General features: G+C 44.0%; 1 protein-coding gene across 3 annotated transcripts in view; it reads right to left on the bottom strand.

The window, feature by feature from the left end:
- The window catches only part of RPH3A (rabphilin 3A), a 514,708-nt gene that overhangs the window by 334,374 nt on the left and 152,343 nt on the right, over positions 1-27,991 (bottom strand). For all 3 annotated transcript variants that reach the window (XM_075323991.1, XM_075323981.1, XM_075323999.1), the window contains one exon: positions 3,151-3,240. In XM_075323991.1, the coding sequence (XP_075180106.1) occupies positions 3,151-3,227 (77 nt within the window). In that variant the 5' untranslated portion in view covers positions 3,228-3,240. The remainder of the gene's footprint in view (positions 1-3,150; positions 3,241-27,991) is intronic.

Genomic DNA, 27,991 nt, shown 5'->3' with positions numbered 1-27,991 from the left:
TGATTGAGGACTGGACTTTAGGACCTTTCCTACACAAGACCCGACTGAAAACAACAGCCCGACCATTAGGGTAAAGCCACCGCCAAGACAGAGACCCAAGGGGCCAGTGCCTGCGAGCAAACAGGGCTCTCCTGACACATAGCAAGCCGGGGAGCGGACTACCGTTGCTTAGGCATAAGAGTCACAACTTTTACAACAGAGAGGTGCAAGAGAAAGGCGGAGACCACCAACCTGTTAAGGGGAAACTGCAGCCGGCTGCGGGCACCGTTCACTACCTTGTTTGGTTTACCAGAGACTCCAGCGTGTTTATCATAGTGAGTATACCAGTGCCTACGGGCCGCGCACTGCGCCACACCAACACCCCAGCACGCATCCATCCCTTCGCCTCAGCACATCCCTCGGGCCCCCGGGACAATCATCCCCCTACCCACGGAGGGGGTCAACACCAAGCTGCACAACACCATCCCTGGGAGCCTAGTCAACGGCAGCAGTGGTTTCCATCCATTCACCACAACCCGTGGGTAGCATCACGAGCTTAAATCCCCTGCAAACCACCGTGGCTCTGGCCGTGGACCTCCCCACCAAAGTCCCTACGTGTAGCGCCAACCCACGACGTGACCCCCGGGTGTCAGAGCGACGGGACCCCCGGGTCCGTGGAGAGCTCGAGCCACCCACCAACGAGCACGGATCCGAGCGGCTCGGCAGCCGGCCGAGCCCCAGGGCGGTACACAACCATATGGCAATACCAACAATATGGCAACCATATGGCAATACCTTAAAAAGGTTGTCCACTACTTTAACATTGGTAGCCTATCTTAAGGAAAGGTCATCAATATCTGACCAGCCAGAAATGCTCCGACACCCTGCACCCCCGCTGATCAGCTGTTCTCAGTGCCACCGCCGCCAGCCGGAAATGCTCAGTTCCAGAGCTGCCCCATCAACTGAGAGTGGCCTGGAATTGCACATCTGCCTCACATTCAAATCAATAGAAGGCAGATGTGCAGCCCCCGGCCACTATCAGAAGACAGGTAAGCTTTGAAACGGAGAATTTCCTGTCTGCTGCTGCCTCCAACACCAAGAACAGCTGATTGGCGGTGGTGATGGATGTCGGACTCTGGCTGATCGTGCATTGATGACCTATCCTAAGGATAGGCCATCAGTGTAAAAGTAGTGAAAAGCTTCTATCAATGCCAAGAATAATTTAACTCATGTGCCATATAAACACGTACATACGGTGGGAACTTAGTACCCTAAACATTGCGTTTTTATCACCTATTATCCACTGCATTTAACAATTCAAGCAAAATGACTGGGAACATGGAAACGCATGGCTATTGTGTGTTTCAATACACTATTGAACCTGAAAAAAACCGCATGTGAAAATGGAGTTACATTTTCAAAATCACCTGTCATTAGGATTTTACACCCCAAACCAATGGCATGTATGTACAGGGGTATTGATGCTGATTAAATCCTTCTTTGTTGTAGAAATCTGTTTTGTGGTTTTAAAGAAATCTATAGTTGACATTATATGCCAATGAGTAAGTGCACTGGTGAGCTCCGCTGTTACCCTGTTCCCTGTCCGCTGCTTGGCTCCTGTCACTCAGGTTTCCTTAACCTGTCAGTCAAACAGGAAGCAGGCAGTCGGCAGGTAATAAGGAGAGACGCGGGAGCTGTAAGAGCGCTTCCTACCCAGTGCACTTACAACTCATTAGTATACAATTTCTACAAAGGATTTCTCTAAAACAGCAAAATGGATTTCTACAAGAAATGTGAGGACTTCAGGTATAATTTGAGGTATAAAATCCTGATGAAGGATTCTCTTTAAATAAGCGCTCGAACAAAGATTTCCTTTAATAAATCTGTGTATATGTAATGTAGTGAGTATGTGTTAATATACTCACTTATCGCCGCTTTCTCTGGGATCTAGCACTATTCTGTCCCTTTTCTCAGTGACATCACTTCCCTTCAAACTCTCTGGCTCACTCTATGCGAGAGCTGGAAGTGGTTTTACAATGTAAAGGCCACTTTACACACAGAGATAAATCTTTGGCAGATCTGTGGTTGCAGTGAAATCATGGACATATTGTTCCATTTATACACAGCCACAAACCTGGCACTGATTGTCCACAATTTCACTGCAACCACAGATCCGCCACAGATTTATCTCTGTGTGCAAAGTGGCCTTAAGTCTATAAAGTGTCAGAACAAGGCTCCATAGGCATACATTGTAAAAGAGACTACCAGCCCATGCATAGAGCATGGAGTGAGCTGGAGAAGGTGAAGATTGTGGACGTCAGCGAGAAGAGTAGCAGAGCAGCACTGGATCCCAGAGAAGGCAAATGGCAGCTGAGTATATTACCACACACACACACACACACACACACTTATTTATAAACTTCATGCAAGTTCTTCTTTAAGCGCAGAATCCCACCATTTCTACATTTAAAAAAGCTGCTTCATCTGAACAAAAAAAAAAAAAAAACGGAAAAAAAACCCCAAAAACACATTTTAATAAAAAGGAAGCAAAAATGTAATAATTTGAACAAATTAAAGTTGTGTATTTTGGTTCAGACACATTTAGCAGTTTTGCACATGGGAACATGGCCTTATTCATTGCTTAGGATTTGATTTATTATAGCATATGATATATTTGTTTTCTGAATCGTATTGATTGATTTTCATTTATTATTAATTGTATTCATTATTATTTATGCATTCAGGCAGGTATAGATTTCTGGATCTGTACCAGAGACCTGCCAAGAGAATAAGCTCCTTCCACTTGCATGATTCCATTTAGTGTTATATTTGTGCATTTTTTTTTCTATTGCCATACTACAGTAGACTGGTAAACATTAAATGTTCTTCAGGATATGCATCTACTTATTTTTCAGACTTTTTGGATGAAGCTAAAATTGTAATGCTTATTTATTTGGGGTTGTTTCTTGTGATGTCTTTGAAAGAAAAATGTTATATTAATTGTATTATGGATGCATGTTTTTGCGCTTTTATTTGTTTTGCTTTTTCTATTGATCAAGACATAAATTGATCTGCTCGTTAACCATCACCTAAATTCATTATTTCTAATTCTTTACTAAATAATTCATGGAAGCCAAAGAAAAATCAAATCGAAAAGAAAAGAACACTTACTTGGATCGAAGACCCATTTGTCTGTCATTGGGACACGTCCAACGGTTAGTAGAGTTTCCAATCACTGTGTCTGTCATTGTTCCTCAATACCTATTCAACAATATAAAATAATATGGTCAAAATATCATATGCAGACAATCCACTACTGTTGGTAAAATAGTTTTCACAATGCAGATAGTGAAAGATTATAACTATGGATGATCGAATACCAAAATATCCGTCACAGCTATTCGACTATTCACGTATATTCGACGTGCAATGTTAGTCTATGGGAAACCAGAATAATTTCCCTCTCTCTCTCTCCGTGGTGCTGGAAGCCGGAGAAGCAGGGACTATATATGTATCGTTCCCGGAAGCTGCAGCAACATGTATGTAGAGGACGCTGTGCGGCCAAGCCAATCACAGTAACACCACAACAAAGATGGCTTCGCCATTAAGGCCACTTTACACGCTGCGACAAAGCTAAAGCGTCGTTGGGGTCACGGAATTCGTGACGCAGATCCGGCCGTGTTAGCGATGTCGTTGCGTGTGACACCTACGTGCGATCGAAAATCATCGCAAACACGTGCAAAAACGCTAATTGTTGACATGCTCCCCTATTCCCAATTATTGTTGCTGCTGCAGGTACGATGTTGTTTGTCATTCCTGCGGCAGTAAATATTGCTATGTGTGACATCGCAGGAACGAGGAACCTCACCTTACCTGTGGCCGCCGGCAATGAGGAAGGAAGGAGGTGGACAGGATGTTCATCCCGCTCATCTCCACCCCTCCACTTCGATTAGGTGGTCGGCTTAGTGACGTTGCTGTGACGCCGAATGAACCGCCACCTTAGAAAGGAGGTGGTTCGCCGGTCACAGCGACGTCGCTAGGCAGGTAAGTAGACGCCCGTGACGCACAAACAATGGGGGCGGGTACGCACGCCAGCGATCTCGCTAGCGAGATCGCAGCATGCAAAGCGGCCTTTACTGTGCGAGCAATAAACATCAGATGTGTTCATTGGCTGCAAAACAGGCGCCAGGAAGTCAGAAATTAAAATGAAAGTATCGGAGCGGATGTTGTTTTATTCATCGGATGCCGAATGGTGCGAATAGCCTGTTATCCGTCGGATTCCGAATAGTGGCAAATACATTCGCTCATCCCTAATCACAACTACTTATCATGGGTAACAAGAAAGAAGTAATGCAAAAATTTCAAAATGAAAAAAAATGCATACAATAAAATACAGACATAAACTAATTAACAAAAGGGTTAAATTTTAAAGCCTATAAATAATGAAATTGCTTGTTTGAAATTGTATTATTTTTAAAGTTCAAATTTCAGTGCTGATAATTACTATACTATTAAGATTTGAGACGTAAAACACAGTTAGGTCCAGAAATATCTGGACAGTGACTGAATCCTCTTGATTTGGTCTTTACATGCCACTATTTTTTATTTAAAATGAAACTGGATGCAATTAAAGTGCAGACTTTCAGGTTTAATTAATGGCGCTGGACAATGATATCCTGTGAAACATTAAACAATTACAATTATTTTTCTACAAAGCCTCCTCATTTCAAGGGTGCAAAAGAAATTGGATAAATTTACTTTACCATAAATAGAATATTAACTGTTAATATTTCATAGGGAATCCTTTACAGACAATGACTGCCTGAAGTCTGGAAGCCATGGATCACCAAACGCTGTGTTTCATCCTTTGTAATGCTTTGCCAGCCTTTACTGCAGCTGACTTCAGTTCTTGTTTGTTTGTGGCTCTTTCTGCCTTAAAGGGAAGGTGTCGCGTTATTTTATTTTTGTATTAATAATAGTGATTATGATTATGAAATCAATTATTTTTAATACAGAATTAAATTCACTGTTTATTTAGTTTTACTGAAACAATGGCAGCGGCCATCTTGGATTTGCAGTGTGTAACGACACACTCAAATATGGCAGCACCCTGGGCATTGGGTGTGATAGTCACACTCCGACCCCTAGACTTAACACGGAGATCTCCCTGCTGTGAGCTGGACACCCCCCTTCGCTGTCCAGATCACAGCAGAAGGAGATTGGCGCCATCTTTGTGGAGCTCACAGTGTATGCTGTGTGCTGCACTTTCGCCGTGTCACATGTTCGGGATGTGTGAGTATCGGCGCCGGGTTGCCGCTGCTACCCTCTCCCCCGGCCCTTCCTGCCGCTGCTCCCCCTTCCCCCCACCACTCCTCCACACTCCCCTCTGCTGCTCTCCCCGCCGCCGCCACTACCCCTTCCGCTCTTGTGTGCTCACCACAGGCCTCTGCTCCTCAGCTCATCAGAGCACAGTATAATGAGGAGCGCAGTATGCACTTGAATACAGCTGAGCATGGATATAGTGAGGTGGTATACACGGGCGTGCATGCAGCAGAGCATTGCAGGCATGTGTGTGGCAGAGCATTGAGGACAGGTGGCAGAGCATTGCTGGCGTGCGGCAGAGTATTGCGGGCAGCTGTGCATGCAGCAGAGCATTGCGGGTGCGCGTGCGTATGACAGAGCATTACGGGCGGGCATGTGGCAGAGCATTGTGGGCGGGCGTGCAGCAGAGCATGGCGGAAGTGCGTGCAGCACAGCATGGTGCACGTGCGTGCATGCAGAAGAGCATTGCGGATAGGTGTATGGCAGAGCATTGCGGGCGTGCGTGCGTGCAGCAGACCATGGTGGGTGCTTTGGAGCATAGCGGGAATGCATGTGGCAGAGAATGGCATGCGTGCATGCAGCAGAGCATTGCGGGCGGGCGTACCTGCGGCAGAGCATTGCAGTCAGACGTGTGTGCAGCAGAGCATTGCAGCGGGCGTGCATGTGGCAGAGCATTGATGATACAGGGCGTGCAGAGCGCTATGTGGGGAATACTACACAGCTGTCCTTGGTGACACTTTAGACATATTAGGATCACTTTGCGATCACCAAAAAAAATGGCTCAGCACTGTGATCCTAAACTTCATCTTCCCTTATCCTTGTGGAAACACCCAGATTGAGAGTGGGAGGTGTGGCATCCCACACATGAGAGCAGATTCCACCCACTTTTACTGCAGTTGTAATGTGAGCTAGTTCTACAGTAGGATTTCAGCAGCTGCTCCCCCTAGTGTTTAAGAGTAGAAAATATCAGACTTTTTTTAATATTTTGCTCAATTAAAAACAAAAACATAAACAAAACATTAAAAAATTAATAATTTAACTTTTTTTTTTTGGACGACACCTTCCCTTTAAGTTTTGTCTTAAGCATATGAAATGCAGCTCCATGGGGTTCAGATCTGGTGATTGCCTTGGCTATTGCAGGATATTACACTTCTTTGCCTTAGGCGGGCTTTGCACGTTGCGACATTGCAAGCCGATGCTGCGATGTCCCACGCGATAGTCCCCGCCCCCGTCGCAGGTACGATATCGTGTGATAGTTGGCGTAGCGAAAATTATCGCTACGCCAGCTTCACATACACTCACCTGCCTTGCAACCGTCGCTCTGGCCAGCGACCCGCCTCCTTCCTAAGGGGGCGGGTCGTGCGGTGTCATAGCGACGTCACACGGCAGGCGGCCAATAGCGGCGGAGGGGCGGAGATGAGCAGGATGTAAACATCCCGCCCACCTCCTTCCTTCCGTAGAGCCGCTGGCGGCAGGTAGATGTTCCTCGCTCCAGCAGCTTCACACACAGCGATGTGTGCTGCCACAGGAACGAGGAACAACATCATACCTGTCGCTGCACCGGCATTATGGAAATGTCGGTGAATGCAACGATGATACGATAACGACGTTTTTGCGCTCGTTCATCGTATCATCTAGCATTTACACAGTTTGATGTCGAAAGTGACGCCGGATGTGCGTCACTTTCGATTTGACCCCACCGACATAGCACGTGCGATGTCGCAACGTGCAAAGTCGCCCTTAGACTCTGTTTTCTTTAGCAGTATGTTTTGGGTCATTGTCCATGTGTATTATGAAGAACCGTGCAATCAACCTTGCTGCATTTGGTTGAATCTAAGCAGAAAGTATAGCCCTGTACACTTCAGAATTCATCCGGCTGCTTCTGTCTTTAGTCTCATTATTAATAAACACTAGTAACCCAGTAACATTGTTAGCTTTGTATGCCGGGCCATCACACTGCCTCCACCATGTGTTACAGAAGACATGCTGGACTCTGGATCATCAGCCGTTCCAAGCCTTCTCCATACTCTTCTTTCCATAATTCGGGTACAGGTTGAGCTCAATTTTATATGTGCAAAGAAGACTTTTCCAGAACTGGGCAGCTTCTATAAAAAGATTTTGGCAAAGTCAAGTCTTGTCTTTCTATTTCTAAGGCTATGTGCGCACACTGCGTTTTTCGCGGTGGTTTTGCTCGTTTTTGCTCAGAAAACTGCATGACTTTGCTTCCCCAGCAAAGTCTATGAGTTTTCATGTTTGCTGTCTGCACACAGCATTTTTTTTTATCTGCGTTTTTGTGAAGCCCACAAAACGCAGCATGTCAATTATTTTTGCGTTTTTCACTGCGTTTTCCACCCATTGAGTTCAATGAGATGTTTAAAAACGCAATGAAAAACGCAAATTGCAAATATAGCTGCGTTTTAGTGCATTTCTATGACTAAAAATGCAGCTATAACGCAACAGGTGGGTAGTAAAGTAATATGTACAGGAAGAGGATTTCTTCTGTTAGTAAACACAGAAGCGTGAATCCTCCCAGTACTGCCACCGCTGCTTTCACCTCCTGCCCGGTGCCATGTCTGCTCCCATCCTGCGCCATGTCTGGACGGGAGGTAGAAGCAGCTGCGAAATCAAAAGTGAACAGAAGAAAAAAAAAAGTCATACTCACCTGTCTGCAGACTCCTGGTGCCATGTTCGCTCCCAGCTCCTCTTCCCGGTACTGCCACCCCCGCTCCGGCTGTGTGCCGACTCCCAAGCACGTCCGATGGCTGCAGGACCTGGCGGTGATCACCTGATACGGTCACCTGACACATCAGCTGATCATAAGTTTCGCGGCGACTCCGGCTATTTACCGCCCGGCCAGCTTAAACTATCAGCTGATGCCGTGAGGAGACTTCATCAGCTGATTACTTGCAGCTCCTGCAGCAATCGGACAGAAGTCAGCACGGACGTGTGTATTTTTTTTTTTTTTTTGCTTTGATGCATCAGCTGATTGTATAAACAGCTTTTATACAAGCAGCTGATGTGTGATGTGATTCAGGCCCTTGAACCTGACACATCATCTGATCAGTATGCATTCCAGCAAACCGATCAGATGATATTGGATCCAGATTGGATGGTGCGGGACCCTTGACCCAGGTTTACTGCGGAGGGGGGGGTTCTTTATTTAAAAAAAAATGGAGTCACTAATTGTGTTGTGTTTTATTTCTAATAAAAATATTTTTCTGTGTGTTGTGTTTTTTTTATCTTTACTACAAATTCATGGTGGCCATGTCTAATATTGGCGTGGCACCATGAATTTCGGGCTTAGGGCCAGCTGATAATAGCCCTAACCACATTATTACCCAGCAAGCCACCCGGTATCAGGGCAGCTGGAAGAGTTGGATACAGCGCCAGAAGATGGCGCTTCTATGAAAGTGCCATTTTCAGGGGTGGCTGTGGGCTGCAATTCGCAGCGGGGGTGCCCAGAAAGCTTGGGCACCCTGCACTGTGGATTCCAATCCCAAGCTATCTACTTGTACCTGGCTGGGCTCAAAAATTGGGCGAAGCCAACTTTTTTTTTTTTTTTTTTTTACTTTTTCATGAATTAAAAAAAAAAAAAAAAGGACTTCCCTATATTTTTGGTTCCCAGCTGGGTACAAATAGGCAGCTGGGGGCAGCCCGTACCTGTCTGATGTACCTGGTTAGCATACAAAAATATGGCGAAGCCCACGTCATTTTTTTGGGGGGCAAAAAACTCCTGAATACAGTCCTGTATGGAGGATGCTGAGCCTTGTAATTCTACAGCTGCTGTCTGCTCTCATGCATACACTAATGGATGGAATATGCTGAGCCTTGTAGTTCTGCTCCCCCTGCCTCTCCCTACAGCATACAGTCCTGGAAAGAGCATGCTGAGCCTTGTAGTTTTGCAGCTGCTGTCTGCGCTCCTGCATACACTAGTGTAGAATGAAGAACATATTGAAGAAGGAAATGACATAAGACCTTTTTTTCTTTTTCTTCAACAATCTTTAATGGCATTGTTCACTGATAAAAAAACACATAAAAATGCAGTGAGCAAAAATGCAGCAAAACACCGCAAAAAAAAAGCACCAAAACGCGGTAAAAACGCATGCGTTTGACATGTTTTTTGCCGTTGGTACGTTTTTGTGCGTTTTTTGCCGCAAAAAACACACAAAAACGCAGCGTCAAAAAAACACAGTGTGGGAACTTACCCTACGGCTGATTAATGATTTGCACTTTGTGGTGAACCCTCTGTATTTGCTCTCAAAGTATTCTCTTTGTGGTAGACAGATATTGAAACTCCTACTTCCAGGAGATTGTTCTTCACTTGGGTGAATGTTGTGATGGGGTTATTCTTCATCACGAAAAGGATTCTGCGATCATCCCCACTGTTTTCCGTGGACATCCAGGCTTTTTAAGGTTTCATCTTCACGAGTGTGCTCTTATTTCCAGAATGTACCAAACTGTTGATTTGACCGCTCCTAACAATTTTGCTCTCTCTGATGGATTTGTCCCTTTTTTCAGCATAATGATAATTTGTTTCTCTTCCATTTTGATCTTCTTTGACTGCATGTTGTGGGTTCACAGCAACAGCTTTCAAATGTAAATGCCACATTTGGGAATAAGCTCCAGACCTTTTACCTGCTTAATTTGTAATGGATTAATGAGGGAATAGTCCATGCAGTCCATTAAAGAGAGGTTTGGAGATATTTGTCCAATTACTTTTGGTCCTTTGAAAAAGAGGCAGCTACATATTAAAGAGCTGTAATTCCTAAACCTTTACTCCAGTTAGGATGTGAATACCCTCAAATTAAAGCTGAAAGTCTACACTTTAAACCCATGTTGATTATAAAACTGTATATTGAATATGGTTTGGTAAACCGCTAAAATGCCAAAATTTGTGTCACTGTGCAAATATTTTTGGACCTAACTGTATAAAAGACAAATGCAAAAAGGGCTCTACTACACATGAACATATGTTTTTTGGATATTAAACAACACTGGTAGACATAAAAATTCTTGCTATTCTATAATTAAGATTGGACATGGTAACACTCTGCAGAAAAGGCTAATAAAACAAAAAGTAACTCCTAATTGATAGGTTTCACATACCACCTGCCATCAGATAATCTTATACCTTCATGTGGAAGACAAAAGTTATATTTCTCATAGGCTCATTTATCATGATATGCGTTCAATATCATACTACAGAGATGTTCTCCTCTAAAAGCATGGTTTCCATACCCACACAGGGTCACAAAAAACAGCATGAAGAGTGCATACAGGTCTGTAAAATGGACCAATGAGAACTGGTCACCATTCAGAGTCTGTGAATTTGCCAATTTTGTGAGCAGCACGAGACTTTGCTTGTAGCATATTGTAATGTTTTGTTGCAGAACATCTACTGTATATAGCGCTTGTGATTCCAAGCAGTCAGACACGCTGTCACACAATCACAGATGTCGGGACTGCCGGCGAGTGGGGGAAGCAGTGCATATGCATGAGGGATAATGAGCAGACCAGAAGTAGTGTTACAGCTGCATGGAGACTGGTAAGTATACTACACCTGCTGTAATCCCCCTAGTCCTTTCTACCACCATTGTAAAGTGCATGATTCGGGTCACCAAAGACTTATAAGGGGATTGGCGTTCGATCAAATATCCTTGCCCGAACCATTTTTTTTTTTAAATAATAATCTGATTGGACCTGCCGATCCTGGATATCTGTGGTTTTTCCAATCACTAGAAATCATTATTATCATGGTATAGGTATTTTCTTTTTCTTTGTTTTTCTACTTTACTGTTTATCCCCATTTAATAGGTGCTCCATGGACAATGCTACCAGGTGTGTATCTTGTCAGATGTATGCATGCCTTGAGCAGCCGTTTGAGGGCGAATATGTCTGCACTCGATGCAAGCATGTTGCGTATTTTGAAACTAAGGTAACTGATCTAAATAAGCAGCTTGCAACACTCAGGGGCATTGCAAACCTGGAGAGGAGCTTAGAGCTCACTGATCTTTCTCTGGCTGGGGCAAGTGATATGGATGAGGGTGGAGGTGGGGAAAATCAGGACCCAGACATAGGTAGTTGGGTAACAGTTAGAAGAAGAGGTAGGGGGAAAAGTGTCAGAGAGCCTAGTCCTGACCTGGCACAACCTAGTAAATATGCCTGTTTGGCTGATATTAGGAATGAAGGGCCAGGACTAAGGTCCCTACAGCAGGACGTTGGTCCTAGCAACCAGGGATATGACTGCTGTAGGAAGGAGGGAAATAGGAGTGCAGCAAAGCCCAGACAGATGTTGGTAGTAGGGGACTCTATAATTAGGCGGACAGACAGGGTCATCTGTCGCCGAGACCGTGAATGCCGAACAGTGTGTTGTCTGCCAGGTGCTTGGGTTCGGCATATTGCGGATCGTATAGACAGATTGCTGGGTGGGGCTGCGGAAAACCCAGCAGTCATGGTGCACATTGGTAGTAATGACAAAGTTAAAGGCAGGTGGAAGGTCCTTAATAATGATTACAGGGAACTAGGAGAGAAGCTGAAGTTCAGGACCTCCAAGGTGGTGTTTTCAGAAATACTACCGGTGCCACGAGCGTCACTAGGAAGACAGTGGGAGCTTAGGGAGATAAATACATGGCTTAGAAATTTGTGCAGGAAGGAAGGGTTCGGGTTCATGGAGAACTGGGCCGACTTCTCCAGTCAGCTACAGGCTCTACAGTACGGACGGGCTGCACCTCAATGAGGAGGGTGCAGCTGTGCTGGGTGAGAAAATAGTCAGACGGATGGAGGAGCTTTTAAATTAGGATCTGGGGGGAGGGAGGGTAGTGGAGCAAATAAGGGGATAGATAGAGCAGATAGATACAGTGATACGGTAGGGATCAATGAAGGATTGGGGGGTGGGACATGCAAGGAACGTAGGGAGGCTAGGAGTAATAAATGTGTTAATAGTATTAAATGTCTACTGGCAAATGAAAGAAGTCTTGGAAACAAAATGAATGAATTGGAGACTCTTATGTCAACCATGGATTATGATATGGTGGGCATTACGGAAACCTGGCTAGATGAAAGCCATGACTGGCTGACAAACATATAGGGTTATACTACATTCAGGAAGGACAAGGAAAGACAAAAAAAGTGGTGGGTGTGTATATTTATCAAATCTAACCTAAAACCTGTGTTGAATGATGACATTGGGGGGAACTGCAACAATGTAGAGTCAGTATGGGTAAATGTATATGGGGAGGGGAATTATGGAAAAATACTAATTGGAGTTTGCTATAAGCCTCCTAACATAACTGAACAGGTAGAGGGTGAAATGCTGGAACAAATTGAAAAGGCAGCTGATAATAATAATAATAATAATAATAATAATAATAATAATAATAATAATAATAATGTTCTTATTATGGGGGATGTCAACTATCCAGACATACAGTGGGACATAGAATCTTCTGATTGTGCTAAAAGCTGTAAGTTCTTATCTACTATTCAAGACAATTTCCTCTCTCAGATGGTAGATGAACTGACAAGGGGAGATAATTTGCTAGATCTGGTCCTGTCAAATAGACCAGATACAATTTCATATCTACAGGTCGGGAGCACTTGGGCACCAGCGATCATAATATGGTAAGCTTCAACGTAATATTCAATAGAACATTTAAAAGAGGAAATGCTAAAACCTGGATTTTTAGGAAAGCTGATTTCAACAAATTTAGGGAAGATCTTAAATGTGTAGATTGGGACAAAGTCATGGTGACTGGGGATACCGAACATAAATGGGGTAAGTTTAAGGAAATACTACTAGAGTCCTGTAAAACACTTATACCCTCCTTTAATAAAATGTCAAGTAATAAAAAGAAACCACTATGGATAAATAAGTCTGTACAAAGTATAATAAAACAAAAACAAAGCGCATTTAAAATCTTAAAAGGCAGAGAATACAGAAATAGCATTTCAGAAGTATACAGATATCAATAGGAAATGTAAAAATGAAATCAAGCAAGAAAAACTAGCTACTGAAACAAAAATCGCCAATAACATTAATATAAATCCCAAAATCTTTTATAAATACATTAATGCAAAAAGGAAAACAAAGGATAGTATCGGCCCCTTAAAATATAACAACAAGTCAGTTATAGAGAACAAAGAAAAGACTTCGATATTAAACAGGTACTTTTCATCAGTGTTCACCAAGGAACTGACTGTACCAGGGATCATTCAACAAGTGAAAAATCAAAGTTCACCACCCGATAGAATTAATTTAACACAAGAAGAAGTATGCCTACGTCTAAGTAAATTAAACATTGACAAATCCCCCGGGCCAGATGGCATTCATCCACGAATATTGAGGGAATTGAGCTCCGTAATCGACAGACCGCTGTATCTCATCTTTTTAGACTCGCTTGTAACAGGGTTGGTGCCTCAGGATTGGAGGATTGCTGATGTGGTACCAATTTTTAAGAAAGGTAAGAGGGTGGATCCAGGAAACTACTGTCCAGTAAGCCTGACATCAGTAGTATGCAAATTTTTGGAGGGCATTTTAAGGGATGACATGCAAAAATATATTGCAGAAAATAATATAATAACTGACAGACAGCATGGATTCATTAAAGATAAGTCATGTCTAACCAACCTGTTGGGGTTTTATGAGGGGGTAAGTGCAAACCTGGATATTGGTAATGCAGCTGATGTGATTTATTTGGACTTTGCAAAGGCATTTGATACTGTACCACATAATAGCCTAAAGCCTGCTTTACATGTTACGATTTCGCATACGATATCGTATGCGATCGTAACCGCCCCCATCATATGTGCGGCACGTTCAATTTGTTGAATGTGCCGCACAAACGATTAACCCCCATCACACGTACTTACCCATCCATATGACCTCGATGTGGGAGGCGAACGTCCACTTCCTGGAGTAGGACCGACGTTCGGCGTCACATCGACGTCACGCGGCAGCCGGCCAATAGAAGCGGAGTGGCGGAGATGACCGGGACGTAAACATCCCCCCACCTCCTTCCTTCTGCATTGCTGGCCAGGAGCCACAGGACGCAGGTAAGATCTGTTCATCGTTCCCGGGGTGTCACACACTGCGATGTGTGCTACCCCGGGTACGATGAACAATCTGAACAATCTGAACGTTCAATTTTTAGGAATTGAACGACGTGCATGCGATGAACGTTTTAACATTCAATCGCAATCGCACGTACATATCACACACTACAATGTACCTTACGATGCCGGATGTGCGTCACTTACGACGTGACCCTGCCGACACATCGTAAGATATATTGTAGTGTGCAAAGCGGGCTTTATACTAAAACTCCAGAAGCAAGCACTATGGGAAACTATATGCAACTGGGTAAGGAATTGGCTAAAAGATAGGAAACAAAGAGTAGTCATAAATGGTACATTCTCTAAATGAGCTATAGTCAGCAATGGGGTGCCGCAGGGATTTGTGCTCTTTTTAATCTCTTTATTAATGACCTTGTTGATGGGATTGATAGTAGAGTGTCAGTCTTTGCTGATGACACCAAACTATGTAGGATATTAAAAACTGACCTTGATAGTACAATATTACAAAAAGATCTGGATAAGATGTCAGAATGGGCAGATACTTGGCAAATGAGATTTAATGTTTATAAATGTAAAGTAATGCACCTAGGACGGAGTAATCCAATAACTGCGTATACATTAAATGGAAGTAAACTTGGGACTACAGAACAGGAAAAGGGCTTATGTATTCTTATTACAAATAAGCTGAGCAGCAGCACTCAATGTCAAGCAGCAGCTGATAAAGCAAACAAGATTTTAGGGTGTATAAAAAGAGATATTAGATCCCGTGATCCCAACGTATTGTAACCCCTCTATAACTCACTTGTAAGGCCACATCTGGAATATGGGATCCAGTTTTGGGCTCCACATTTTAAAAAGGACATTAAGAAGTTAGTCAGTTCAAAGGCGGCTAACTAGACTACTACTGTGGCGCCCTGACCTGGTCAGGCACCACTGAGTACTGCACCCATGCTGGACAGTACTTCCATGTAATCCTAAGCCCAGAATGAGATGTGTACTCACAGACACATAGCAACCAGGTCTCCCACACCTTTAGTATGGACCCTTGGGTAGTCTCCAGAGAAGGCTATTCTTCAATTCTTTTCAAGAGGTGTAGCGGAGGGGCTGGGAGCTCAAGTGCAGAGGCTGTCAGGAAAGGAGTAGAGCGAGCCAGTCTGGTAGTGGTGAGCGGCGGTTGCTAGAAGATGCAGCCGCGCGCTCACGCTAGTCAGACCCTGCACGGTGTAGTGACAGTTAGTGGGGGAGAACGGTCACCGAGGAGTCAGAGAAAGAGGTGCTCCTGGTGACTAGGCACGTACGGGGACAGGTCCCTAGAGCAGACTCAAGTTTAATTATCTGCTAAACCTGCCAGTGAGGGGAACTACAAGTACCTCACCAACCACACTGAGTCCGAGCCTCAGCAGCAACGCAGGGACCCATAAGGAGACAGAGCTAGAAGCCATCTCACCTGGTTCACGCTGCCGGCAAACAGTCCAAAAAGGGGAGAAAAGGCAGTTGCGACTCCCTGGATAGACCCTCATGGTACTTCACGTCAGGGGGTTATCCGAACACAGAAGTGCTAGGAAGGCGAGCTACCTGTTACCCTCAGACTGGCCTGAAGGAGCCCTGGTTCTTACCTGGTTTATCGCAGCATCGCCCGGGTTACCTCACAATAACAATAAAAGTGAGTAAAAACGAGTTGAAAGACTTTCTGGACTAAGACAGAATTATTCTGGACCCGCTACCTTACACATCGGAGCCCCTGGGGCCAGCCTCACTCACGGAAGGCCACACCATCTGACTGCAGACCCCACCAGCCCCAGACGCTCGTTAAATTTGCAGTGGCGGTCACCCATATCCCTGACCGCAGGCCGTGAGTGGCATCACTATACATTTACAAAAACTAACATACCTGTTTGCCATATTAAAAGAAGACCCTGTGGCGTCCCTGAAGCTGGATCGGTATCACTTGGGCGACACACTACAAGGAATGGAAGGCCTCCCATATGATGACAGGTTGAAAAAAGTTAGATATGTTTAGCTTAGAAAAAATGCGTCCCAGAGGAGATCTAATTTATTTGTATAAATACATCTGTGGTCAATATAAAGGACTGACACATGACTTATTTCTTCCAAAGAAAATACTAAGGACCAGGGGGCATACACTGCGAGTGGAAGAAAAGCGATTCCGACACCTAAATAGGAAAGAGGTAGTAATGGCAGATACTATAACAGCTTTTAAAAAAGGGCTGGATGATTTCCTCAGTACACACAACATTGTCGGTTATAAATGACTTAGTGACCAAATGTATAATTGGTGGAGGAAGGTTGAACTAGATGGACTTAGGTCTTTTTTTCAACCTAAGTAACTATGTAACTATATAGATGGTCAATGCGCTTGAGCTGCAGGGCACTGTGTTAGTGAGAGACCCGGTATATGATATGTAGATAGTGGGCACATATTTAGATTATAGGTGCTACATACAGCATAATGTTTTTGAATATCCAAAAAAGTGAAAAACAACTTTAAGAATTAGCCTATATTAGGTGAGCTTTCTGTGTATGATTTGACTGATTTACATAAGAATTGTGTAAAACACTGAAGTACCAGTAATTTTAGATTTCCATTTTCACATAGACAGTAGCATTGAATTATTTTTATAAAAGCATCATTGTTAGATAGAAACAACTCGATAGGAAAATAAGCACAAAAGGCTCATAAGTATAAAAGGCAAAACCTTTACACACAAAGGACATAAAACAATAATCCTTCACATTACGCAGAGCACAGAGCGTTGCGTGTTTACTTTAATAAACAGCTGCATACTGTACACCTAGTCTTTATATGTAAGTTTATACAACTATTCATACATTTACTGAACACTTCATTGTTCATCTAAATCCTGTATTCTTTCCATCATTGGTTGTGTAATTATTGGACAACTCCTTAATCCCATATAAAAGGAGAAAAATAACATTGACTCACCTCTGACGCTTCCACTGCAATAGAAGCCTCTATCAGATCCCTAAACTTCTGTTTTATGCCCATTCTGTATGGTAAAGCACCACTCCAGCTTTTTTATTTTTGTTTCCCCAGAGCTGGAGTGGCATTTAAAATCTAAGTCCCCTGAACCCTAGTGTTATACCTACCCTCCAGTGCTTTCACCCTTTTTCGGCAATGCTCCGGTCCTGAGGCACCATCTTGTGCCCGTAACTTCTGATTGGCTGGCAGTTAGAAGTTACATCACAAGCTCTCAATACAAGTCTATAACAGCCAGAACGAGACTCTCAGAGTGGCATAAATTTGTGATATCCAGCGCACTCCATGAAACACTGGAGCTGCCAGCAGATCACAAATCACAGTAGACTGACTGGAAAATGAGGAATATGGCAGCAGGTGAGTATAAGCTTGCAGTCAGGAGACTTAAACTTAAAGCGCCTCTCCAGTGGGAACATTTTTAAAAAACAGCTGGAGTGGTACTTTAAAGGGAACGAATCACCAGGATTTTCATATATAACCTAAAGCCATTGCTATACTGGCACTATTAGGCAGATTTTCTACATACCTTTAGTGCTCAGCTCAGATGTTTATGTCGCGGGCGGGGAGGACACCGTCGCTGCTGCGCTCTCGCTAACGCTCGGGTCCGGCGTTGCTGCTGCTGCTGCTCGGTGGCTCAAGCGGTGGGCCGGATCCGAGGACTCGAGCGGCGCTCCTCGCCCGTGAGTGAAAGGGGTGGTTGGTTTGGGGGATTTAGTCCGTGACGCCACCCACGGGTCGTGGTGAAGATAGGCACCACCGCTGCTGATGACGGGGATCCCGGGAGCGATGGTAAGGAGCAGCTGGGATGTTGTTTTCCCCCTCCGTGGGTAGGGGTTGGTGGTCCCGGGGCCCGATGATGTGACAGGGAGGCAGGGTTGGTGAGGTGCAGGGTTGCAGGGACAGCGCGGTGTGGTGCCGGATGGCACGAGTGTACTCACTCAGCAAGAAAGGTACAAAGTCCTCAGTAAACCAAACGGCTGGATGGACGGGTCCCGCAGCCGGCTGCAGTGCTTCTCCCCGGACAGGTGATGGCGGCTGTCTTTCCCTGCACCTTGATGTTCTCCTTCTGACTACTTTGGATTCCCAACGGTAGTCCGCTCCCCAGTGTATGGGTACCAGAGGAGCCCGGTTGCCCGCAGACGCTGACCCTTGGGTCTCTAGCCTTAGGCGGTAGCTGTATACCCTCACGGTGTGGGCTGTTGCCTTCAATCGGGACTTTTGCTGTTGTGAAACCCCTGGGGTTCCAGTCACATTTGATCTGACTATTGTCGGCGGCTCCAAGCCTGGTCGGGGTCCGATGGCCCTGCCTGTGTGTGCTGGCTTCACTTCGCTCCCCGGTCGGTACCGGCGGGCCGTCGCCCATCCCCGGTCCTACGGTTCCGCGTTGCTCCACCACTCCTGCAGACGGCCACCACCATCTGCCAACCTTGCTGTCAGTGCCTGGGCCACAAACCCAGACACCCAAGTGCTCACTCCTCTCACTTCAAACTCCTACACTGTTCTCCAACTTCTAACTGATACTTTTCCCGCCTCCAGTCCTGTGAACTCCTCGGTGGGTGGGGCCAACCGCTTAGCTCCGCCCCACTTGGTGTGGACATCAGACACTGGAGGGAGGCAACAAGGATTTTTGTTTGGCTGGTGTCCCTGTCTAATGGGGGTGGGGGGTGTTTGTATGTTATCTGTGACGACCTGGCTAGGTCAGGACGCCACATTTAGGTTTTGAAATCCAAGAAAGTAAAGTTTATAAAATCATCAGCTTCTTGAGTGACAGCAGCTGAGCATCAGATATTAGCTGGGGTGGGTATCCATGGTTATCTCCTCCCCTTGTTAGAATTAGCATAAGTATACCATCGATTTAAATTTTGACTTGCAGGACCTGTGGTGAGGCCATACTCATGTGACCAGAAGTGGTGGGGCATCAGCCAATGGAAAAATGTTGCTTCCTGGTATCAACTTTGTTGGCTAAGGCTAGAATTAGCCTGATGGTGCCAGTATAGCACTGGCTTTAGGTTACAACACAAGCTTTTTTGATAATGTAGCAATTTCTGGTTTAGCAACATAATATTCCCTTTGGGCTTAAAATCATGTTAAAATTTTTAATTAGACAAATTAATGATAAACTGACATAGATTAAAAAAAAAAAAAAAAAAAAAAAAAAAATATATTGGCAATGTCCTCAATCACTAGTAGTGAAGCAACACCAGGTTTAGCTGGTGAGTCCACGGCTGGGGAGTCCTGTTGAAAAGAAGGATTTAACTCCTTGGGCACTGCTTAGAGCTTTCCATTACTAGAAATCTAATACTACATTTTACGCAATGTGACACAGCAATCAATTTCAATGGTCTTTTGATTGCTTATGTCAAATTTGTAGTAGCAGAAATCTTTGAACAGAGCTAAAAGGATTTATGCACTCTATAGATCCGTGGTGGGCTAAGACCACAGACAGGTCTCACGTCTATAAATGATGTAAGAATAAGAATTTGATTAGAGTTTCCCTTTATTATGAATAAACACTTTGCAGAAAATTTGTTAATTTTGACATCAATGTGTATTTTCTCTGTAGAAAAGAATCATAAAATCCTAATTAGTGCCATTTGTAGTTGTTTGTTGTTCTATAAACATGAAAATTCCAAAAGGGCTAAATAATTTCTATTAGGGAATATAAGAAAAGTACATGTAGTAAATTGCCAATCTATAGCTTCATTTCTATCAGAACTCACCCCTACTACCCCTGCATATGTTGCTAAGTTATTTTGCACTTTCATTGAGGATGACACAACCACAGTTTGGTTAGATGATTGCTGTGACTTGCCCTGTTATCCTGGCAGGGAGCTAGTGAGTTCATAGATTAGATCAACAATACAATACTAAATTAGCTACTTGCTGTGATCTAGGGGTTGGCCATGGTCTATTTAACCTTTGTCTGGCTGAATAGGTACAATTGTACCAGGGCGGCACGGTGGCTCAGTGGCTAGCACTGCAGTCTTGCAGCGCTGGGGTCCTGGGTTCAAATCCCACCAAGGACACCATCTGCAAGGAGTTTGTATGTTCTCCCCGTGTTTGCGTGGGTTTCCTCCGGGTACTCCGGTTTCCTCCCACATTCCAAAGACATACAGATAGGGACTCTAGATTGTGAGCCCCAATGGGGACAGTGTTGCCAATGTATGTAAAGTGCTATGGAATTAATAGCGCTATATAAATGAATAAAATTATTATTATTATTATTATTATTATTATTGTAACTATTCCGTTTTAAAATTGCAATACATTTTTTTTTCCAAAAGCCGTAGAGGGCTGAAATTTCGTGACATCTCTGCAGTTTTGGTCCAGAATATATTGGCCAAATTTCAATAAAATATCTCCACCCCCTTCCGAGATAAGGGGTTGCTGTTAACCCCTTAACGACCCATGACGTACTAGATACGTCATGGATCGTTTTCCGGTAAGCCCCGCCCCCTGCCGCCGGCGGGCGGCGGCGATCGGCGCACATATCAGCTGTTATCAACAGCTGATATGTGTGCCTGCTAGCCGCGGGTGGAATCGCTTCCACCCGCGGCCATTAACCCCTTACATTTCGCTGCCAAAGTCTTGGCAGCGATATGTATATGGGCGCCGCCATTACAGTGACTTACCCCACCCCCGCCGGAAGTCACGTGACATGATCACGTGACTTTCGGCGGTTGCCATGGTAGCACAGGGTCATGTGATGACGCCTGTGGCTAACATGAGTCACTTCCTCTCAATGCCGGAATACAGCCGGCATTGAAAGTGAAGCAGCAAATCTGCAGTTCTCAGCTCTGTAGCTGAGATCTGCAGATTGTGCAAAGCGATCAGATTGCTGATCGCTATAGCCCCCTAGAGGGACTAGTAAAATAAAAAAAAAAAGTAAAAAAAAAGTTTTAAAAAATTAAAAAAAAATAAAAAAACCTAAAAGTTCAAATCACCCCCCTTTCACCCCATTGAAAATTAAAGGGTTAAAAAAATAAAAAATGCACACATATTTGGTATCGCCACGTTCAGAAATGCCCGATCTATCAAAATATAAAATCAATGAATCTGATCAGTAAACGGCGTAGCGGCAAAAAAATTCCAAACGCCAAAATTACGTTTTTTGGTCGCCGCAAATTTTGCGCAAAATGCAATAACAGGCGATCAAAACGTAGCATCTGCGCAAAAATGGTACCGTTAAGAACGTCAGGTCAAGACGCAAAAAATAAGCCATCACTGAGCCTCAGATCCTGAAAAATGAGAACGCTACGGGTTTTGGAAAATGGCGCAAAACGTGCGCCACGTTTTTCGGACAAGCTTGTGAATTTTTTTTAACCCCTTAGATACAAGTAAACCTATACATGTTTGGTGTCTACAAACTCGCACCGACCTGAGGCATCATACCCACACATCAGTTTTACCATATAGTGAACACGGTGAATAAAATATCCCAAAAACTATTGTACAATCCCAGTTTTTTTGCAATTTTTCCGCACTTGGAATTTTTTTGCCATTTTCCAGTACACTATATGGTAAAACTTATGGTTTCATTTAAAAGTACAACTCGTCCCGCAAAAAACAAGCCCTCATATGGCAAGATTGATGGAAAAATAAAAAAGTTACGCCTCTCGGAAGAAGGGGAGCAAAAAACAAAAACGCAAAAACGGAAAGTGCCCGGGGGCTGAAGGGGTTAATGTTGTAAAATTATGCAGTCTGACTAAGGTTAAGGCTAAAGGCCCCTTTACACACTGAGACTTTCTAGCGATCCCACCAGTGATCTCGACCTGGCCGGGATCGCTGGAATGTCTCTGGTGAGCTGTCAAACAGGCAGATCTGGCCAACGACACAGCAGCAATACGGACCTGCAGAACAACCTCGCTGGAAAGGGAACGCTAGTACGCTTATGAGCTGGGTCGCTAACTATGTCGTTGTAAAGGTGTCAAACACACCGATGCATGCTGCGCAGCGGGAAACAAAGGACCAAAGAATGGTCCTGAACGACTTGTAGCAATCAGCGACCTCACAGCAGGGGCCAGGTCGCTGATGCGTGTCACACAATGCAATGTCGCTGGGGAGGTCACTATTACATCACAAAAGCGGTGACGTTACAGCAATATCACTAGCGATGTTGCAGTGTGTAAAGGGGTCTTAAGATTATATCACACTAGGCTTTGAGGAATATCAGATGAATGGCGAAAAAGGGGGGGGGGGTTGGAAGAGGGAAACCCTGTCACTAGGGAAGGGTTTAAACCTACCACTGAACCCTGGCTTCCCTGACATCCCTAGATAGGTATCCTGATCACTTTATAGGTACTGAACTTAAGCCTTATATGACCCTGAAAGAGGCCCAAGGTAGTGACTAAATGAAATGAGCACTAGTCAACCCCACTAAGACCTAAAGAACACACATGGGAATGCAATATGAACATTTATCTGCAAGATGCATCTGGAAGAATGACAGCAACATATAACAAATGTGTTTTGATAGGAGATTTCAAGCAGACTGCTTGCAATCTGGACAGCATATGAGTAAACTATCACCAGCAACAAACAAAGTGGAAATACAGGTGTATATATAGACACAGGGAGTGGGGATAAAGATTTCCAGCTGAACTGCCAAGATATCTGCAGAGTCCAAAAAGGGAAAGAGTTAGGGTATGTGCGCACGTTGCTTTTTACCTGCTTTTTACCTGCTTTTTTGCTGCTTTTTCTTCTGCGCTGTTTAATGCCAAAATGGATGTGTTCTTCTATTCAAGCAAAGTCTATGGGAATTTGGGTTTCTTGTTCACACTATGTTGTTCAAAATGCTGCCTTTTTGTGGCAGAACTTTGGTCAAAAACTCAGCTTTTCAAAGAAGCAACATGTCAATTGTTTTTGCCATTTGGGTTTTGCACTGCAAAGCTGAGTTTTTGATCAAAGTTCTGCCACAAAAAGGCAGCATTTTGAACAACATAGTGTGAACAAGAAACCCAAATTCCCATAGACTTTGCTTGAATAGAAGAACACATCCATTTTGGCATTAAACAGCGCAGAAGAAAAAGCAGCAAAAAAGCAGGTAAAAAGCAGGTAAAAAGCAACGTGCGCACATACCCTCAACCCTAGCAGGGAAGATACATAGAACACCAGTCACATCAAGGAAGAAAGAATGGAATATCAAGGAGAAGTTTGTACGGCAAAATACAGTGACCACAAGGTTGTCTGTCAACTGTGACAGTTCACATGTCCAGCAATCATCCATTACAATGGATCCAGCAATAATCTGTTGGTCAAAACGTTGTGCAAATACAGCTGTCAGTTTTGAAAAAAACGATTCTTGCAGTATCTTTTTCTTAACATGGTTGTCTATGGAAAAAATTGCTATTTATCTTCCATTTGAAACTGTACCAGTAAACAAAAAAAATGGATCCTTCACAAATGCAAGAAAAATGGATGACTAAGTAGTAGGCTGATCGAATCCGCCAAAATCCGGAACCGCCGGATAGAACAAACAATTCGGATCCACTCTGTATTCCAGTGCCTTTATAAGTCCATGGGGACCAGAATCCAGAGATGAAAAATGTTTGTGGAGCGCACGCAGTGTACTCACCTGAGGCTGTGTCAGGGCAGCAATCTCCTTCCAAGTCCCGCTTTTCCCTTCCGGAGCCAACAATTTAATATTCATTGTTTTGCCCGCCCACCGGCGCATGTAATTGGTTGCAGCTAGACATGCCCCCACCCTGAGTGGCAGCATGTCAGCTGACTGCGGTCAATCACAGGCGGCAGTACGGCCGGTGGGCAGGGAGTGTAGTACAAGTGTCTGCGGGTCAGTATGGTGAACGTGCATGTCTTTCAGAAACACATGCACGTTCCTGTCAGAAGTGTGCGGCTGTGCCAGTGATGCACTGTCAGATTAGTACAAGTCTGACATGACATCAGCCGTCATGGCATGACGCGCTCTGAGCATGAGCGTGCATGTACACAGAAACACATGAACGCTCCTGTCAGAAGTGTGCGCGGCTGTGTCTGTGATGCAGATTTTACTATTATTATTATTATTATTATTTAAATAATTTAAAAAAAAAAATATGACGTGCGGTCCCCCCTAATTTTCATTCCCAGCCATGATAATTCCGGCTGGGGACTGGTAGTCTCAGCCCGCAGCCGCCCGATATTGCCACATCTGTTAGATGTGACAATCCCGGTGCTTTACCGGCTCTTCTCGATTGCCTGGAGTGGTGGCAATAAGGGTAATATGGGGTAATAGCAGTTCACAGCTGCCACTAAACCCTAAGTTCGTGATAGCACAGGCGTCTATAAGATACCTGCATCACATTAACCTGTAAATGAAAGTAAATAAAACAGATACAGAGAAAAATCCTTTATTTGGAATGAAGTAGAAAACACACCCTCCTTCACCTCTTTATTAATCCCCAATGCCCTGCAGGTCCAGCGTAATCCACACGAGGTCCCATGTCGCTTCAGCTCTGCTACATAGCCAGCGGCCATAAAGCACGACCAAACAATGTGCAAACAATGACAGCCGCGATGACTGCACAACAAGCAGATACTCTCACAGGCTGGGGACGCGCCTACCTGCAACAAATCACAGACAAGAAGATAGATGGTGGGCAGGGAAAACACGGAAAGCTGTTTGTATACGATGCACAGCACAGGAAGTCAATGCGCGACCCGAAAGCAGTGTGCTGCCATGACACCGAGTCTCGGTAAGTATCAAACGCTGTTTTATTTCTGTTTTTCTTTATTTTTCAATTATCCTCCCTAGTACCGGATCAGGATCGTGTACCTGAAATTCCGGATCCGGCACCCGGAAATCTTTGAAACTGTACGGATCCGGACTTTTACAGTTCGGATCCGCTCAGCCCTACGATCCGTTTTCCATAGACTCATGTTAAAAAAAAAAAAAAAAACACAACAGACCCTGCGAAAATCATTTTTTTTCAAACCTGACAAGAAACTGGTGTTTGCATAAAATTTTTTTCTTTCCAACAGATGATTACTGTACTTGTGCCTAAATCTCCATTGCCAGTTATAAGTTGTACTTACTCTGGTTTATTTTATTTAGCCCTGTATCCCAATTCTCCTGGTGTTAAATTCCTAAATCTTAGACTTTTTCTGAAAATTCAACGGTCTCACAATTTTGTTTCCGAATTTTACCTCAATTCCCATCCATATCTGGCACATAACCCAGGGGGCCCTGAGTAAGTTCAGATCCCTGTATATGGGTTAAAAGAGTGAAGGTCATGGTTTCCCTGGGAAAGTAGTGGTTTCTGCAAAGCCTATGAATAGAAACCCTACTTACTGTTCAGAAATTCCAAGGAAGTACAAAAAAAGAAAGCACTTTTTCCCTTGTCCATAAAAAAAATTAAGGAGTTTTTTTTTATTTTTTTAAATGAAGAAAGTTATATGGAATATTTTGCCTGTAATGTTCATCATTTTACAGTGAATGCAGCTCATGTCTTCATGAAGATTTCCAGGAAAATGCTCGATTCCCTCATTGATTTACATTATCCTCAAGTGCTTGAGTCGCGCCCATCTGAGCATCCAACTGCTCTCAATGATTACCACACACCCAAGCATGGTAACGCTCACTCATCACTAATCAGAATCATTGGCTATAGATATGGATCACTTATAATAATAATTTATTATAGTTTTCCAATATGTCCATAAAAAAAGATTCTTCATAAACGATCCAAAAAAAAAAAGTCAAGTTGTCAGGGTTTGCTAAGGAAACTAATAAAACTTTTAAAAAAATTCTAAAAATCAGAATTAAAAAGAAAAACCCACAAAAAAAAAAAAACATGTTCAAATCATACCTAATACCTAAATGACATACAGGTGCAGTTTAGAATACTACAGGGGTGGTTTGTCCAAAAGTAGGTGGACAGAGCAGGCATCAGCAGATCTGTGAAACTTGGATCAGTTGCCCTTAGCATTAAAATGCCATTCTAGACTCCCGTGCTGTAACAAATAGTCAGGAATGGCACTTCTGATTCCTTTTTTTTCCCAGCAAAGATATCCTGTTGTTCCTTTTGCATTTTTTCTTTCATGTTTTCATGTTTTTGACTGTTTGTTACTAAAGACTAAATTAAGTCATTAATGACACTTCTGTTTCTTTGTGTTTTTCCCAGTAAAGGTATCCTGTTCAGTTAGGATTTCTTTCATTAATTTTTTGACTGTTTGTTACCTGTTTCATTAGTTTTTTTTATTGTTGGTTACTAAAGACTTTTCCAAACTGGGCATTATATACCTTGCCCTGAGCAGTTCTTGTCATTCTTTATAATACCTAGACATTTTATGTAATGCCTAGGGAAAGTATAGAACAACGCAAATATTTCATGTCTTTCCTGAAAATGACAGGGATTGTATGCATTGCCTAGGTATGCTATAAAATGGCGGGTTTTCATACATTGCCTGTCACATACATATACATATATATATTATATATACACACAAATATACACATACACACATACACATACACACACACACACGTTTGGTATTGCTGTGTTCAGAAGTGTCTGATCTATCAAAATACAAAAGAAATTAATCCAATCAGTAAACAGTGTAACACACTACACAGTCTCTATTCTATGCCCCCTCAAATTTTCCTCATCCCACACCATCTCCTCACTACCTCCGTTCTCATCCCTGCACTCCTTATACTTTGTCTGCGCCCTTTGCCGCCTCCTTCTCCATACTTTGTCTGCAACCATCCCGCCTCCTTGCTGCCCACATGGTGTCCTCAAATTTCCCACCCCTCGCTCCCCACACAGTCCTTGAATTTCTTCCCCCCTTGCTGCTCATACTGTATCTGTATATATTCCCATCCACCCTCTCTCCCGATACTGTGCATGTATATCATTTCCCCCTCCCCCTCTCTGCCTATACTGTGTCTGTATACATTCTACCCACCCTCTCTCTCTCCCATACTTTTTCCTTAAATTTCTGCCTCCCTTGCCTTAATTATAATAAATCTTTGGTGTCTTTATCTGCACTGGAGTACTACTAACACTGTGAGCCACCGGTGCTGTGCTGACGAGTGATGTCAGCAGCCTGATCAGCTGACCTGGTCAAATTGCAGATGTCACTCTGACGCAGAAATGTTGTTGGTCCGCTCTTCAATTTGTATTCATGTCTGAAAGACGCAAGTACAATTGATTGATGAGAGTTGGCGAGCTGCACATTCTCTGAGCCAACTGCAAGCTTGGGAGCCGGCTCAGAAAACGGTCGAATCCCACTTCGGGGGCCAGCAAAATGCAGCCACATGGGAGACACCTCAAACTACAACATCACGTGGCCCGACAGTACCCTCATACCAGCTGCTCCTGGAGCATATACCCTGCATGTGTGGTGCCCCTGAGGCTTCCGTCGCCACAGGAACATTGCACCCCATCCAGCGGTGTGATGTCCCATCCTGGTTAAGGAAAGGAGTGAACGCCGGTACTCAGGCAAATCTACACTACATCCATTGTTAGGTACACACTGGGACCAGGGACAGTGGCAGCAACCCTCCCATGCTGCATGCTGGGAGGGGCCGTAAGACCCATCCCTGCTACTATAGGGTACAGCTTAGCAATTGGGGAGGTGGGAGGAGCCACCCGAGGGTAG

Source organism: Anomaloglossus baeobatrachus, chromosome 1 (assembly GCF_048569485.1).
Source record: "Anomaloglossus baeobatrachus isolate aAnoBae1 chromosome 1, aAnoBae1.hap1, whole genome shotgun sequence".
NCBI classification, from domain to species: domain Eukaryota; kingdom Metazoa; phylum Chordata; class Amphibia; order Anura; family Aromobatidae; genus Anomaloglossus; species Anomaloglossus baeobatrachus.
This window is presented reverse-complemented; position numbering and strand designations above follow the sequence as displayed.